The 16,267-nt window shown below is 39.7% G+C and overlaps 1 protein-coding gene across 1 annotated transcript in view; it reads left to right on the forward strand.

Moving 5' to 3' along the window:
- FREM2 (FRAS1 related extracellular matrix 2) overlaps nucleotides 1-16,267 on the forward strand; it is a 138,788-nt gene that overhangs the window by 112,646 nt on the left and 9,875 nt on the right. The window contains exons 17-20 of the mRNA XM_063333222.1: nucleotides 8,602-8,794; nucleotides 11,167-11,271; nucleotides 12,416-12,543; nucleotides 12,631-12,765. Of these exons, the coding sequence (XP_063189292.1) occupies nucleotides 8,602-8,794; nucleotides 11,167-11,271; nucleotides 12,416-12,543; nucleotides 12,631-12,765 (561 nt within the window). The remainder of the gene's footprint in view (nucleotides 1-8,601; nucleotides 8,795-11,166; nucleotides 11,272-12,415; nucleotides 12,544-12,630; nucleotides 12,766-16,267) is intronic.

The raw sequence follows: 16,267 nt of genomic DNA on the forward strand, positions 1-16,267 counted from the left end.
CATCCATGGCATGATAACTGTGTGGTAAAGCTAACCCTCTTTCCACCTTAGTAGCCTTACCTGTTGAGCCTCTGTGGAAGCGATGAGGCCACTGCGTGAAATGGCCATAATTGCGCTGCTTTCTAACAGGTTCGTTTTGCCAGGGACCCATCTGCTTATCAGACCTCAGTAGTCTTGTATGCACGAGTTCTTACTTTGTCAGTCCCAAATGACATGAGGCCTTAACAGATGAGAAAAAAGTGTGCTGTTGCCCAAAGAAACGTATGGGCATGTGCAAAACCAAAGCTATTTCACTACTAAAAGCATGGGTGCCAATGGATGTATAGATACCTAATCAGATAAGCTGATTTTTATTTTTTTTTAATACTTACATGCCTAAAGTCCACTTTACTCTGTGGGTTTTCGCAGGTGATCATACAGTCAGGATGGACATACAGGACAAGAAATAGCACCAGGTTCTCTTTATCCTTTGGTTAACTTCCTGACATTCTGGCCATTTTAACTAGAGATTATATACTTTGTAAAGTCTAAGACCAGAACAAAATGGAGCTTCTGGCCTTCTTAGATACAAAGACCTTGATGGAGATGTCGTCTCAGTGCTCTGTCATCTGTCCTGGTTCCTTGTCTGTTACAGGGACCAGTTCAAGGTCTCTGCCTTGATGTTGAGAGCTCACTGTCAGTGCATCTGCTTAAGGTTGCCCCTCTGCTACAAGCAGATCCTCCTACAGGTACATTCCACTGGAACCATGAACCTGTCAGAGGGAAGGGGAAGGCATGCGAGTGTGGGATGTAAACCTTGCACATTCCCACAAGATAAAAATGACAGCAGTCTTCACTGTTCTTAGAATGATTTCATTTCTTCAACTCATCATTCCTTTGATTATCTCCTTGTGCCCATGCAATATGCGACCATATATTATTTCGCACACAACGCGATCATAAGCACACAATCCCACACAGCTGCCAAGCAGCTGTCCTCTGATCCTCTGACCAGTGCAAGCCACTTCTCCCACAGTGAAGATGAAGAAAGAGCTGGTTTGGATCCTTTCCATTTTAAATACTTCTGTGTCCTTCAGAGAAAAGGCTGAATAGCTAGTTTAGACAAATGTGTGTCTAAATAAAACCTATATATTTCTATATGGACATAAACAGAAGAGAAAATGAGCAGTATTCCTATATTTTAATGAATGAAAAGAACCTGCATGTTCGGTTGTGGAGGACGTGCGTAAATGGTAATGTGGCCGAGGAAGAGAGCTGTACTTGCCTTAAGCTCCGGAACCCTTATGTACTTTAGGTAAGAACCCTCATTTAAAGGCAGAGAGGAATGAACATGAGCTATGAGAGCTATGAAACTGCAGCTGAAGTCATCCTTTAGTGCCTCATAGGTTGTGGCTAAAAGGTTACAGTGTGTTAAGTGAAATATCAAGCTGAATTACTTCTAGCAGTGAAGCATCGCCCCATAGCCAGTATGCGCTTCACTGCCCTCCCTGTTTCCCCCACCTCCATTTAATTCTTCTCCAAGTTTGGTCTTTATCTTCACATGACCCCCTCCAGCTGAGAGGGGAGGCAGTCAGTGCCCTACCTCTGTGGTTGTCACCATTGTTGTTTTTTTCTCCTTCAGTGAACAATTAATAATCCTCTACTGTGAGAGGAAAGCTGGCAGCTATGGTTTTCACCATGTTTTTTAGCACACAAAGGAAGCTTAAGTTCTATTATACAGACAGAACAGATAAGTAACAAAAACACTCTTACCACATCCTGCTACCGCTGCAAATTTAATAGCTTGAATTTACCAGATATTTTGGCTAGATCTTTAAGCTCAAAATTCTGTTTCTTGATTCTAGCTCTCCAGTACCTGTATGGTCAAACAAAGATAGCACTGTTGATTCAGACAGAGAGATTTCACAAACTCAACTGACAATATCTTGCATGATGTGGACCTTTGCGTTATGGGAGCTCCTCCTAGGGTAGGGGAAGAAGATGAGCTTCAGTCAGCAAGAAGTGAGGTGGGAGACCTGCAGCTGGTGTAGTTCTTCTGGCAGTGCTCCTAGCGTTTGCTGCAGGCTGCAGCTGTCTTAGCCAGTTCCCATGAACTCATGAACTATCATAATACATACAGAGAAGGTCTTAGTTTTCTTTTCTTTTTTTTTTTTTTCTCCTTTGAGGCCTTTTGCTTGTGACCCATTCTCTTTCTCAATTACTCTGTGCATGAGCAAACCCTGCGTGAGTTAGATGCAGCCCTCCTTTCAGTATACAGCTTGACGCTTTGTTCCTGGGGTCTGCCTATATTCATCACATCTGAAAAATCAGGCATTTATGTATCTAAATATGGATTTAGATATGCAGATCAAGGAACTTATATTTAAAAATAAAGACCTGCTCCTCTTTATATTGAGCTAATTCATTTAGATTATAGCTCTGTTCTGGTTAAAGTTAAGGTCAGCTTTGATGATTAGCAGCAATGGTTTTCTTCTGGACAACATGCAGTCATAGCCTAAAATTAAATATCTGTCTTTGGATATGTATAGGCCTTAAAAAGGTGGAACTCACTTACCTGAGGGCTGTCTTCCTGTATTTTCAGGTAAGTAACAAAGGTTGGACTTTACTTCCTGGACGTTACTCATTGTGAGAGTCAAGTAGTACAGACATCTCGTGTTCTCAAGACGCAGGTGCTAGAACAATGACAGATACTCTTGAAGTTAAGAGGTGAAACAGTGAAAACCAAGCAAGTGACTATCCTTTAATAAAGTATATATTGAAGTGTTGGCCTAGACTTACTTGATAGACGGTGAAGTATCATTTGGTCTCATTTCCTGCTGTTACAACTGTTTGCTGTAGCCAGACAGTTTGGCATCTGAAGGCTTCTGTGTGGTTCTGGCCAAGTATTTATATGTGGATGTTGCTTTCCTTAGTTCCAGTCCGTTGCCAGACTTGGCACAGGGAAGCAAGGAAATTACCATTCAAACAAATTTTATTAACAACAAGTAGTTAAGCAAGTCTTTGACAGAAACAAGAAGGTGAAGAACATGTATTAAAATACTTGAAAGTATGGATTGATACCTTGAAGCTACTGTAATTGAGTACAGCTGAATAGTTTGTTTTGTTCTCTATCAAAAACTGTTATTTCTGGCCAAAACTGAAAACGTCTCTCTTCAGTTGACACTTATGCTACACATGTTATGGCAGTGAGGTGTTTGGAAATCCCACCTGAAAAGAGGTTTTAAAACCACTAATGTATTGCCACAGCTTATATGAGGCAGCTTGCAGAGGTTTTTTCTTACACAGAAACAGCATATTTCCAGCTTTACTCGTTAAATTTTTACCAAAATCATACTTTAAGGGGAAAATGCAGCTTTTCTGAATATCTCATTAGATGCTCTAAAATGCAAATAGACAGAAAGGTCTATTTTCAGATTTTTATGTTCAGTTCAGCAGCCACAATTAAGTTTAAGAAAACCCTGCAACTTGTATTCCCGTGACATGGAAGCTCACTAACATTCAAACCTTTTTTTTTCTCCAGCTGCAAACACATGCATTTAGTAAGTGCTGTGAAGAAAAAACTGTACTATAAAGTTAATGCAGCAGCTGTGTAACAAACTCAGAAGTTAAACATTTCAAGGAGCTGGCATTTCAAGGCTGTATTGCATTCTCCTCTCCATTCAGACTTCTTTAAACAAACCTGCTTTGCATTTCACCTGTGACCTACCTGGCTGCATGCCTTCTGGGGGCCAAATCCTAGCTTTACCATATTGTTATTGTGTAAATAGTTAATAGATAACATTGTGAAGCTTGTGTGACTCAAATTCGCAGGCAGAGTGAGTAAATGCAGTAGAAAATGAGGCTTAGGGTATTTTGGAGAACAAAAATGCAGTTTTCATGAAAAGTTTGTTTCATTGGGAGATGCAATATGAAACATGAACTTGTGTTATTTCTAATTCTGATTTTATCACTGCTAACAGTGCAGGCACACACATTGCCAAGTTCTGCCCTCTGGAAATGTAAGCCAGATAAATAAAATACAGTATAAATGTAGAACAGAGTCCATACCGGAAAGCCTTAACTGAAAATATTTTTTTTCAATATTCTCACTTGTTACATGACAGATTCTCAAACTAATTATTTATTTTTTTTTACTTAATGAAGTTTGACAGTTTGCATCAGAAAAGGGAACAAAAGAAGAACACCTATAGAAACTCCCATTAATATTTCCTAAGTCTCTAAATGGGAATTGCCAGTGTTCAAAAATAGAACTTATGCTCTGTGATAATTTGTCTTGCAAAGAAAATGTATGAACCTCTCCTTCTTATATCAATGTCTAGTATAAATTGTGTTCTTCCCTCACACACATGAATTTTTAGATGCACTGTTGGAATGACATGTGATCTAAATTTTTTTCAGATACTAACTGTAAGTCTGTCCCCTGCTTGAAACAATTTTTGTCTTCCACCTTCTCAGGTTCTCCAGACCTGGCATTGCCACAGACTATTAGACACAATTTCCCCAATTCAGCTCAGGTGTGGCTCCAGTCTGTATTTCTCTCCTGGTATCACAAAGCTAAAAGTCTCACCTTGTGTATGATCCTACATTTATTGTTGTATAAAACTAATGTTAATGAATATAAGTTGTTCAATACAACTGCTAAAATTTCCTGTGCATTGGATGCATAGACACGTAGTGCACCTGTTCTGTCTCTCCGCAGCAGTTAAGCTGATCCTACACTTAACACAGCTCTAAGTTACTGGTTTGGTTTCATCAGTGTCACATTGAGATAAAATATGAACAGCTGGCTACTTTCAATAGGCTTTGCAGTCAGTGCGGGGAAATAAAGATAACTCAATGGAAAGAATGTTTTCTTATGTTTGCCTAAATGGGATTATTAAGGGGGCTAGAGAAGACTCTTCCATCTGTGTTACACATTGCATTGATTCTTTTGTTGGGGGGTTCTGCTCGCTTACTCAGACACAGTTTTCCTCTGCAGTTAATGTCCTCTTTTTTTTTTTTTTCTAATTTTTATTATATCAAAAAGATCCCCTCATATGCCTTGAGATTTTTCTGTTCTGCCTACTGAAGAGTAATTTTCCCCTTGTGGCATTTTCGTTCTCAGCAAGAAATAAGAGATCCTTGTAAGTTTTAATTTAGTGTTAGGAGAGATAGAAGTATTTATTCAGTAATTCTTTGGCTATCAGTACTGTAGGTTTTCCTCCACACCTGCAAGACCGTGAGTGCCTGAGGAAGGGTTTGTGTGCATAAAAACTCCATCAGCTGGTTTAGCAAGAACTCCTTCCTCTCCTTACGTGCCATGAATCACACATAGGGGCAGCTATACTGGTGGAAGCACATAGATATTCATAAGTACGTGAATAAATTCCCAGGCTGGGGCACTCAGCCCTACTGCCCTGACATCTGTTATGGGTTTCGCTGAAAGAGAAGAAACTTCTAAATTCTAGGGTCCTAGAAATGAAGACAATTCTTTAGCACTATGGTTTCAGATTTTCCCACAGAGCAGTGGTAGTGTATGGCAAAGGAGTAGTGTTTCATCTCCAGAAGGGATCCTACTAGATTTCCACTAGCACAAATGAGTCAAGCTCACTAACACTATGCTCCCATTGAAAGGACACAAGAAAACGCTAAAATGTGGTTTACAAACACCATTAATGGATTACTTTGTGTACAGGGTACCTGAAGAGCCGATGCTATCTTGTACTTAAAAATCAAGAAAAGCTTTGAAAGAAGTTGTTGGGTTTTTTTAACTGAAGTGGCATAAGATAGTGAACTAGAAGGGGTTTTGTGGATCACCCAGTCCAGGCCACTGTCTTAACTCTCTCTATAATGTGGTTCCAACACTAGTAAACTTAATCGAAAGACTAATAGGATTTCATGGCCTCACTTCTCTTGTTGAATGCCACCACAATGAGGGCTTGAAATTCTTCTGATTTCTAGGCTGTATTTGTCATGGCCATGTTATGCCCGTTTTTTCCCATGTCAGCTCCGTCCTTCATCATCAGTGGCCTGTCTCCGCTGTTCATCTCCTGACGTGTATAGACAGCATTCTTGCCTCAGCCTTTGTTGTACTAGGCTAAACAACCTGGCTATTTTAGTCTCTTCTCATCAGATAGTTTTGCCATTCCTGTGATTATGTTATTTCTTTCTCTACAGTCTACAATGCAAATCAGGCTTTTTCAAGCATGGATGATCAAAGCTATTCCAGATAAGCTCTCACTAGTGCTCTGTATAATGGCATGCATGCTTCTAATTTCCACCCCATTCCTTAGTTTATCTTAGGATCATATGGCATGGAAAGGGTAGGAAGGTCATAGCTATGATGTGATCAACTCACATACCAAAATCTTTTTTCCCCTCTGTCGTTTCTAACCAATGTCTTTCATTTCTACCAAAAATCCCTGTCACTAGGTTCTATTACATTCTACTTTATGCTATAAAATTTAATCTCACTTCTGTTGTTCTAGTCCTCAAGGTCATTACATTCTCCCTGTGTGATATTCCAGTCCTCCTCTATGTTATCAATAAGCATTGTGTATGCTGCTTTTCAAGAGGATAATGGACATACGTTAAATCATCATCTTTGTCTCTTCCTCACAGGCAAACTGAATTTCAGATCTTCGACCTCAATGTCTAATTCTTAGTGTACAACATGCAGGTGTGGAACAAAAACACACACAGAAAAGCCAGCATAGTCTGTCTGAGATGACTTTTCAATAGTAACATATTTGTTGTGCTACCAAATGTATTCAGTTCTTGATACTGTTCCAGAAATGATAAACGTTCAAGGTTACTCCTGAATCAAAGGCAAACCATGATGCACTGTAGAGTTGCATCACAGCTATATATATTTCTTTTTTTTTGTAGAAGTGAGAATTCTGTGTTGTTATTTGGAATAATTTAGCAAATCTGTGTCTGAAATAATTGCTCAGATATCCATGCAGGTATCCCAAAGATAAAATTGCAAATTAAATAGGACTAAAAAATAATATTTTTGTCTGACTTCAATTTGTCATCCAATACATACAGAGAAGAAAATCCTTTTTTTTTTGTTCCAAATAGTAGTTCTTCGTTGTATTTATGTAAAACCAACAAAGAAGCATTGATATAAAATAATCTATAACTGTAGCATCTCATATTGTTTGCTAGGCTGCTTTACTGCATGATACCGTGTGTGTTTACAGACTGTCTGCTGTCTAAATGCTTGCACATTTTATGGAACGGTGCAAACAACATAAGTGGAAAGGGTTTTTGGAGCATAGTGTGTAGATCAAGGAGCATCCTGCGTGAAAGTGGGTTGTGGCAACAACTATGAACATTTGCCGTAATGAACTCCTTAATTAGTTCAGCGAATTTAGCCAGTGCAGGCAGTAAATTTGTGGTTTCATAGTACGGCTAAAATTTTTGTCTGGCATTTGGAAATGTAAAGCAGCTGTAAGGTAATGGACATTCAGGCCCCTGACATGTCATTGGGTGAGCCCAGAAACAGTTTGGTTTTTACACGGCTTGTAAAGATCTTTGACTGTTGGGGTTTTTTAGTAGAGCAAAACACTATTTAAAAGCTTGTAAGGTAATCGCTCTAGGGAAATGTTCAGATGTACAAATTTACCTATGCAATTTCTATTGGAAGCAAATGGGTGTTCAGCAGCATTTGTGCCTTTGAAAAGTTTCCCATTGGGAGATGATGTCAATGCCTTTCCTTCTGCGTCTTTGTAAGAAAATCCAGAGTGTTCCAAAAGGATCTGGATTGCACATTTCTAATCAGAGAGGGGTGAATGAAAAATTATTTGTAACAAAGCATAAATGCAAAGTCATTTCAGAGAGGTTTGGATCTGTGCATCATGTAAGATCTATCTTAAGAGGTGACAGTTTACTGATACTGTTCTTCTTGCCTTTTTTCATCAGAATGTATGTACAGAATATGTAATTCCCTGAAAGATAATAATGAAATGCAGTGCTATTTTTGTACAACATATGCATAAAGGATCTACTTTTAAAGCTATATCAACCTGCATACTATTTTTAGTTCTTCCAGAGAGTGATAAACGGTATGATTTGCATGTTTGCATGCAATATGTTAGCTACTATCCATGCCCAAGGGAAGAAATAGTTCCAGAGACGGATTACGTACAGTCCAAGGATTCAGTCTTGCGATGACATCTGAGCAGATTCAGGGTCTTCCACAAGAGCTTCTTACAGGATAGTAACATAAGAATATAAACAAAAGAGTTGGTTAAGGCGTAAGGGTAGAGAAAATGCAAAATGATATTTGAAAGATTTCTAAAGCCTTCAATTGTAGCCATGTTGTTTATGTACTTAAAAAGCCTAAACAAAAATGAGTCAAAATTGAGGGGTTATGTTTTATCAGAACGCATGTTCAGTTTGAAATACCAAAATGCAACTTGAAAGGATTTAAGCTCAGCTGAAATCCATTGAAATGTGGAGTTTTGCACTTCATCTGTAATTTGCAAACTGAGATAAATTGATTCAGTCACAATATTTATTTCAAGTTCTGTCTTCTCTTTCTCTTGCATTAGGTTTACCTGTACAGTGCTGCCTTTCATGACCACTAACCCAAAGACATAATTTTGGTTTTTATAGGTTCTCAACCTAGTACAGTCCTATGTCACGCTGAGAGTCCCCTTGTACGTCTCGTATGTTTTCCACTCTCCGGTGGGTGTAGGAGGCTGGCAGCATTTCGACTTACAGTCAGAGCTCCGGCTGACTTTTGTGTATGACACTGCCATCCTGTGGAAGGATGGGATCGGTAGCCCGCCTGAAGCAGAGCTGCAAGGTGAGTGTTTGATTTCTTTGCATCGAACTCATGTTCTGTTACTAAGAGTACAATAATATACACAGTGGATAATTTTTAAATCATTCTAATACTAAAAAAAAACAAACCTGTATATCATTTATTATCAGTTGCAAATAACCTGTCATTTCCTAGCACTCACAGCTCTCTGCTGGGGTGGTCATGAAATCCGTGTAAAGTTGACATCAGTTCTTTTATTGCAAAGAAAGGTAACTGCTACCTTATGTTTGAAGTACATGTGCAAAATTTAGCACGTTTATTTCTACTCAGGTAAAAATGACTTCAAGGTTCACTATGTATTCATCTTCTGTTACCACACAAGATACTTGCACTTCAATGAAAAAAAAAATTGAAACTTTTCTGCAATATTGTTTTTTTCTGGCCATGAATGTACAGTTTCAGAAACTTTTGATATTTTGAAAACATTAATTGTGAAACATTCAAAAGATACAGAAATATATAATGGGTATAATAGCCTGTGCTATGTGTTAGAGTAGTAAACTGTAAAACATTCTTTAAATGTGATTGATACTGTCAATAAATGTTTATAACTATAATTAGTCAACAAATCAAACTCTATCATTACAGAATTTATCTTGGCAAAAAGTTAAATTATTTTTTAAAAAATCGTGACATGAAGGTGTCTGTGAAAGATTAAAATGTATAGTTACACCTATATGCTGCTTTGTTCTATTTATGCAAATTCACTTAGTATTTCCCAGCATTAAACTTCAGGTGTTCCATGTCTGTCTCAACCTAAGGTAGAATACAGGCACCAGCTATAATTATGTATAAACACATGTCAATCTTAGGACTCCAGTGAACATAAAACCATTTTTGGTTTCTGCAGACTCTGTATGTGAACTACAGAAGTCATTGCTGTGCAATTCCTGTCCTCATGTTGAAGGCAGGAAATGAGGAGTGGCAGGGGGAATCTACAGTGCATCAACAATGAAGCACATGTCATGCCATGCCTAAAGAGTAAGCCACAGGCCACAAATCATATGATGTACTAGTCACTGTATAACAACTAGATCTAATCCTCAGTCTCAGCAGTGACGTGGCACGTCTATGGCACCATTTCCCTGTTGTTGATGCTTTAATGTTTTATTTCTCTGTTTAAGAAGCTGATGGCCAGGTCTTTGGAGATACTTAACATTGGCAGGTCCCTTTCAAAACAGCCAGCACAAAACACATGATAAACACAGTGAGGTAGTGGAGGGTAGACCCCCAACCTATCCCAATCTGATCTGGGCAGTATTTTCTCACATTGTGCCTTGCACAATGAGCAGCTGTTTTTCTGAGCAGGGAGGGATTAACTAGTTCCCAGTTTATTTCCATACCTCCAGATACATATAATTGTTCTACGCAAATTCAACATAGAACTGTAAAGCCGTCAAGGTCTTCTAGTGCCATAATTCATGCACACATATATATATATTTCTAATGTACCAATAAATGTGATACAAATGTGATAAAAATGTGGTACAAATACAGGTGATTTTGTACAGGTGGTATACATTCACATTCTGACACGTTCATGAAGGAACATTTCTGTTTCCTTCTTGCCCCTGGCAGGCAGAATGGTGGCACATCACCGGCTCTCTGTAAGGGAGCACTGAAGGAAACACTTGAACTGTGAAGCTTTGCAGAGCTCTAGAGAAAAAGGGACTTGGCTGCAAGCTACGGCAAGAAACCATTTCTGACATATACACAAGACCTTGTAACCTGAAATTAGGAAACATTAGGCCTCTGTTTTGGGCCAGATTCGTGCCAGACATCAACAGCAATGCAAAGCCTGTCAGAATGAGTTTCACAGATTCAAGCACCCACAAGCGGGTTGCCGTGGCAGCCACAACCAACTGCTACAACTAAATGCTGGTGGGTGCTGCCTTGGGACGATGGATAGGGAGGCACTGGAAAAATGTCTCCGAACCAGCTTTCATCAGTAGGGTCAGCTTGAGTACCGGTGAAAACAAAAGTATCCTTCCTTCTACAGACCCGCCTGGCAGCTGACCATGCTGTTGCCTGAACACAAGCACGGCCTGTGCTGTGGACTTTCCTCATTTTAGTAGAGTGGCTGTGTGGGTCCATGATAACTTGTAAAGCCATGACTTCGCTGGGAAGTTCTGTATGTGCTTTGGAAAGCTGAAGCATTGTGAAAACTCTAGGCCCCACTGTGTAAACTGTTGTTTGAGAAGAATCTCAAGTCAACCCAAAAAGTTCCAGCAGGCCCTCTCCCAAACAGCTGACATGACAAGGGGAAATGAGAGAGGGATTAGTGTTTTGTAGGAGTGTGATTTATTTGTCATCTGCAAGTGGAATAAACTTTGTGAATTCGCTTCTGCTGCCAGGTTCCCTGTACCCAACCAGCATGCGTATTAGTGAAGACGGGCGATTGGTTGTCAACTTCAAGACTGAAGCCCGGTTTCATGGTGTCTTTGTGATGTCCCATCCTGGTAAGTTTAATCTACACTTTATCAGTACTATAAAAACAAAGACATCCCTCCAAAACTTCATACTGTTCTTTTTTCTTATTTCTGCTACTGATATCTGATATTTTGCTGTACTGTGCTCTTCAGATAAGGATTTTTCATCTACTTGGGATTTTTTTGTCATTGATGACTGTATTCAGATTGTCAAACAATGAAATATGGATGAATCTGAGGGAAAGCAGATAGTTCCCCTTGATCAAGAGCCTCATTTATGAAAGATGAAGAACTAGGGATCTATAAATATATGTTTTTAATCCAAAAGTTATGATTAGCTATTTACTTATGTTGCCCTAGGAACTTACATAGCGTTAACATTTCTTGTCTAACTTGAAGACTTCCTAGGTTATTTAGACCTTTTTCAGAGAGTAAGTAAAGGTCTTCTATGAGCATCGTATCACTCTGTTAATAAAACATTCTCACTGCCATTCAATTAGTCATTGCTAAGGACGTGATCCTGCAATTTAATCTGTTTAAACCCCACTGCCTTTGTTCAGAATAATCACAGGTGTAAGACTGTCTACAGACATAAATCTGAGCATGAATGCTAGCCATGGAAAAGATTATCTAGCTAAATTAAATCTGATGAACAATAATGAAAAGGGAAAAAAAAAATTAAGAAATCTTTTTTAGTTTAACTCAGTTTTATTAACCTGTAAAACTCCTTCGTATTGCTTCTGCTTTTTCTCAGCAGTTCCTCTAGCATGTTAAGTTGTGCACATCATGCAGAGCCGAAAGAGTTACACTGCTAAGAGAAGTTATTTTGTGTTCCCTGGGCTGACATTCCAAGTTTAAAACAGGAGGGATTATAGATCTTTGCCATTCCACTCTCACTGTTTTGCCTGTCTGTTAAATTTAATCTTCATACAGTTCTGGTTGTGTAGCCCAAAAGCAACTGTTTAATAGACACTTGAACAAGAATCAAGGGGGCCCAGCTGTGTTGACTGTAATTGGTTTTGTTAGTTTCAGTTAATAAAACCCAGTGCACTGTAAAGGTATTAACATCAACCATGGCATCATGGTTTATGAATTATTGTGAAAGTTTTTCAGGCTCTGAGAGCTCACAGTGAAATACTAAAGGTGACAAATCTGTCTCTTGGCATGTTTCTAGCTTCATCTCTAACTTCCATGGTTATGTCAGCTGATCATCCGAGCCTGACGTTTAGTCTCAGCCTTATCCGAAGTGAGCCAACGTACAACCAGCCAGTACAGCAGTGGAGCTTTGTTTCAGATTTTGCGGTAAAACCCCAGCCTTCACTGTGTCTTCTCTTGCCCTAGCCTGGTAGTTAGGATGTTGATGGAACAGCTCACTCTCTCTCTTTTCAGGTTCGAGACTATTCTGGAACATACACCGTGAAGCTGATAGCTTGTACCACTGCTCCACATCAGGAGTACAGCCTACCAGTGGTCTGCAATCCTAGAGAGCCGATCACATTTGATCTGGATATACGATTCCAGCAGGTAACACCCCAGTGATACCTTCATCATGTTTCCTTTCTATTTTGATTCCCAAATTGCCTTTTTTGGTCTTGTAATGGTGGTGATAGAAACTGAATTTACTTGCTTATCAACAAACCAATTTCTAAATTGGTTGGACAGCACACACTCCTCTCCTGGTATTTAACCAGTTTTACCCAACTGGGAGCACAAATATTTTTTGTCCTCAATGCATGGCTGATCTTTCATAGCCGGTAGGAAGCTCATTGAGATTGGTTTGGGTGATAGATACTGTGATACGAGCTAACCTTTGGGAATTCTTTACCTATCTGTTGGCTTTGGCACGAATTAGTTTTATCGGATAATTAGGAAAATATAAACCTATTATCAGAAGGTTTTCATCTGACACAAAAATCAGAGCTAGGTCTCTGGCATAAAAAGTGGGACCTCCAGAGGAAGATTCATTCGGTCCTAAGGTAGGACTTCCTTCACTGACTATAGAGGAAGTGTAGATTGCCAACACTGGTAAAATGCTTAGCTTTAAAGACTCACGAGAGTGACTGAGAGAAATCCCACCCATAGTGATATGGAACATATGGTAATGTGGGAACAGGCAAAGCGCATACCTTTCACAAAGCCCAGCTGTAAAGCTCTGTTGCTGGGAACAAAAAATGGAGAAATGGACTCTGCTGTAGAAAGCATTGATTAAAAAATATCTGGGGGTCATGTTGCGTAGTTAACAGAACATAAACTGCTAGTTTTCAGTGTTACCAACCGAGCTAGTGTCACCTTGGGATGCGTAAGGATGAAGTTTTATCATTTCTGGTATTTGAAGCCAATACCATTAACACTGGAACAGTGTAGCTGTGGTTTCATGCTCATTAATAGTATAGATGTATGCTATTAATCACCTTACAGTATAAATCCGATCCGGATCAGTCAGGGATACACAATTATTGAATTAGCCAGAGTACACGAGGGAATGTATGCAGTCTTTATGCTTTGATTTGGTATTATGCCAGCTATGGGAGAACAGATGATTCCTGATATGGCATTAAGTGAGTCCTGGCAAAGCAAAGAGATGATACATGAACTGACGTGAAACCAGCCTTCTCAGAGTTAACCCAGCAAAACAGTTTTTAAAAGTTTGAATGGAGGGAGGTAGGGGGAGTTTATGCAAGTTCAGCACTTTGGCTTTTGTCTGGCATTTCTAATCTTCTAGGAGCTCTAAAGCAATTCACAGCAATGCTGAACCACAGCTTGTGTCTGGTCCTAATATGAATGAGAAGATGTTGATAATTTGAAGAAAATTCAAAAGACCTGCAAAAATCATTGCAAAATGGGCAAAGTAGCCTGGGGAGAGACCTAACTCCTGGAAGGAATGTATGACTAAGAACTATGACTAAGACTAAGAACTGCCTTGGAAAAAATAAATGGATACTATAGGGGTCATTATACCAGATAAAGCTTTAATAATACAGTATATGGAAGTTTCAGGTACATCAATTCAAAATAGAGATAAGGTGCAAAATTGCAACAGTATCATAATCACCAAGGACTGTGGCCAATCAGTCCCCCATCCCCAGCAATTTTCAAACCAAGACCAGCTCTTTTTCGTGAGATACTCATAGTAAAAGGAATTGAGAAAATTCTGTGCACCGTGATATTATTCCCTTTGATCACAGATTGAAATACTATGTGAACATAAAGAAGGTCCCAAAAAAGCAGCAGTTAGCAGCAGCACAGTAGCACAAATTCACTAGGCAGTATCTAGCACTTTACCTCTAAGATTTCTAGGCATCCTGCAAAACTGAAAGAGCATTAGTATCCATGTTGTAAATATAAGAAACAAAAGACAGAGAAGTGAGCATAAAAGGTCAGACTGTGACACTGGTCCTTAGACTAGGAAACACCTGATACCTTGCACAAGCCCACTGCATCCAGTTGTGGGGTCCCCAGTACAAAAAAGACATGGACCTGTTGGAGCAGGTCCAGAGGAGGGCGACAAAAATGGTCAGAGGGATGAAACACCTCTCCTTTGAAGACAGGCTGAGAGAGCTGGGGTTGTTCAGGCTGGAGAAGAGAAGGCTTCAGGGAGACTTTATTGCAGCCTCTCAATATATTAAGGGGGCTTATAAGAAAGACAGAGAGAGGCTTTTTACCGAGGCCAAGGTGACAGGTCAAGGGACAACTAGTAGAGGGTAGATTTAGATTGGACATAAGGAATACCTTTTTTAGGATGAGGGTGGTGAGACAGTGGAACAAGTTGCCTAGAAAAATTGTGGATGCCCCATCCCTGGAAGTGTTCAGGGCCGGGTTGGATGGGGCTTTGAGTAGCCTGATCTAGTGGAAGATGTCCATGTGCGTGGCAGGAGGTTGGGCTAGATGATCTTTAAAGGTCCCTCCAACCCAAACCTTTCTATGATTCTGCGAAGTCAGTGTGTCGAAGTGTCACATCCGGACCAAAATGACTTTGCCTGTAAAGTCTAATGGTGAAATGACGGGACAGGAGTTGTTTCTCCCAATTCTTAGTTTAGTGCCCCAGCTGCTGTGCTGAATTATCATCTTGGGCTTTTTAATATGAGGCTTTTCATTTTCTTGGAAACTTTTTTTTCTGATTTCCTTCACAATTGTTTTCACTGTTCATGAGTGAGGGCCCATTTTAAGAATCAAACATCAAAAAGACAATATATTTGGTATCTCCCCTCTGGTGATTTTTGTTCAACATTTCCTTCTTTAACATGTATCTGCCCATCTCCTTTTTCCTCTCTCTGTGGCCCCTGACAAGGGAGGCAGGTAGCCTGGAACAATAATGAGTATTGTATTACCACTATCTCACTCTGGGATTTCCTGTACATGAACAGCATTCAGCCTCCAAGCTCTGTTTTATCCCAGCGTTTTCAGTGTCTCCTTTCTTTAAATGTGCATGACTATTTCCTGAAAGAAGCACTTCCATAATCAGGTTACTTGCTGCCTTGGGATGGACCGGTCTCAAGAGCTCTCTGCTTCTTGAGGTACCAAGTATTTCATGGGCTTTGGTCCCACAGAGGTGAGGATGTCTACCATGAGTGATCTTCATTGTCCCCAAATCATCCATATGGGCATGGCAAATAGGCAGAATAAAGTGATCAACAAATAATTGATGGGCATGGCAAATAGGCACAAAAAAATTGACAGTACTCTTCTCACCCAGCAGACCCTCACAGATAATTTTTCTAAGCACTCTGGTTTAAAATGCCTCAAATGAAGGTGAAAATAATTACATTTAAACTACTGTCATAAATTATAGCTATGGGTTAGCCACTGGCTGCACTGAGACTTACACATAGAACTGAAATAAAAACAGTAACTTAAAACAGGATGCCTAAGAGATGTATTCGCAGCTGTATGCATAGTACTTCCCCAGGCCATTGCTCTGACCATTGTTGTACACTGTGTGGCTGACGTCCAGTGCCTGTAGCCGAGCACACACTTCTTGTTTCCTATTCAGTGGACATTTAGTCTGCCCAGGAAGAGCTTGATGACA

This window comes from Chroicocephalus ridibundus, chromosome 1, assembly GCF_963924245.1.
Source record: "Chroicocephalus ridibundus chromosome 1, bChrRid1.1, whole genome shotgun sequence".
NCBI classification, from domain to species: Eukaryota; Metazoa; Chordata; class Aves; order Charadriiformes; family Laridae; genus Chroicocephalus; species Chroicocephalus ridibundus.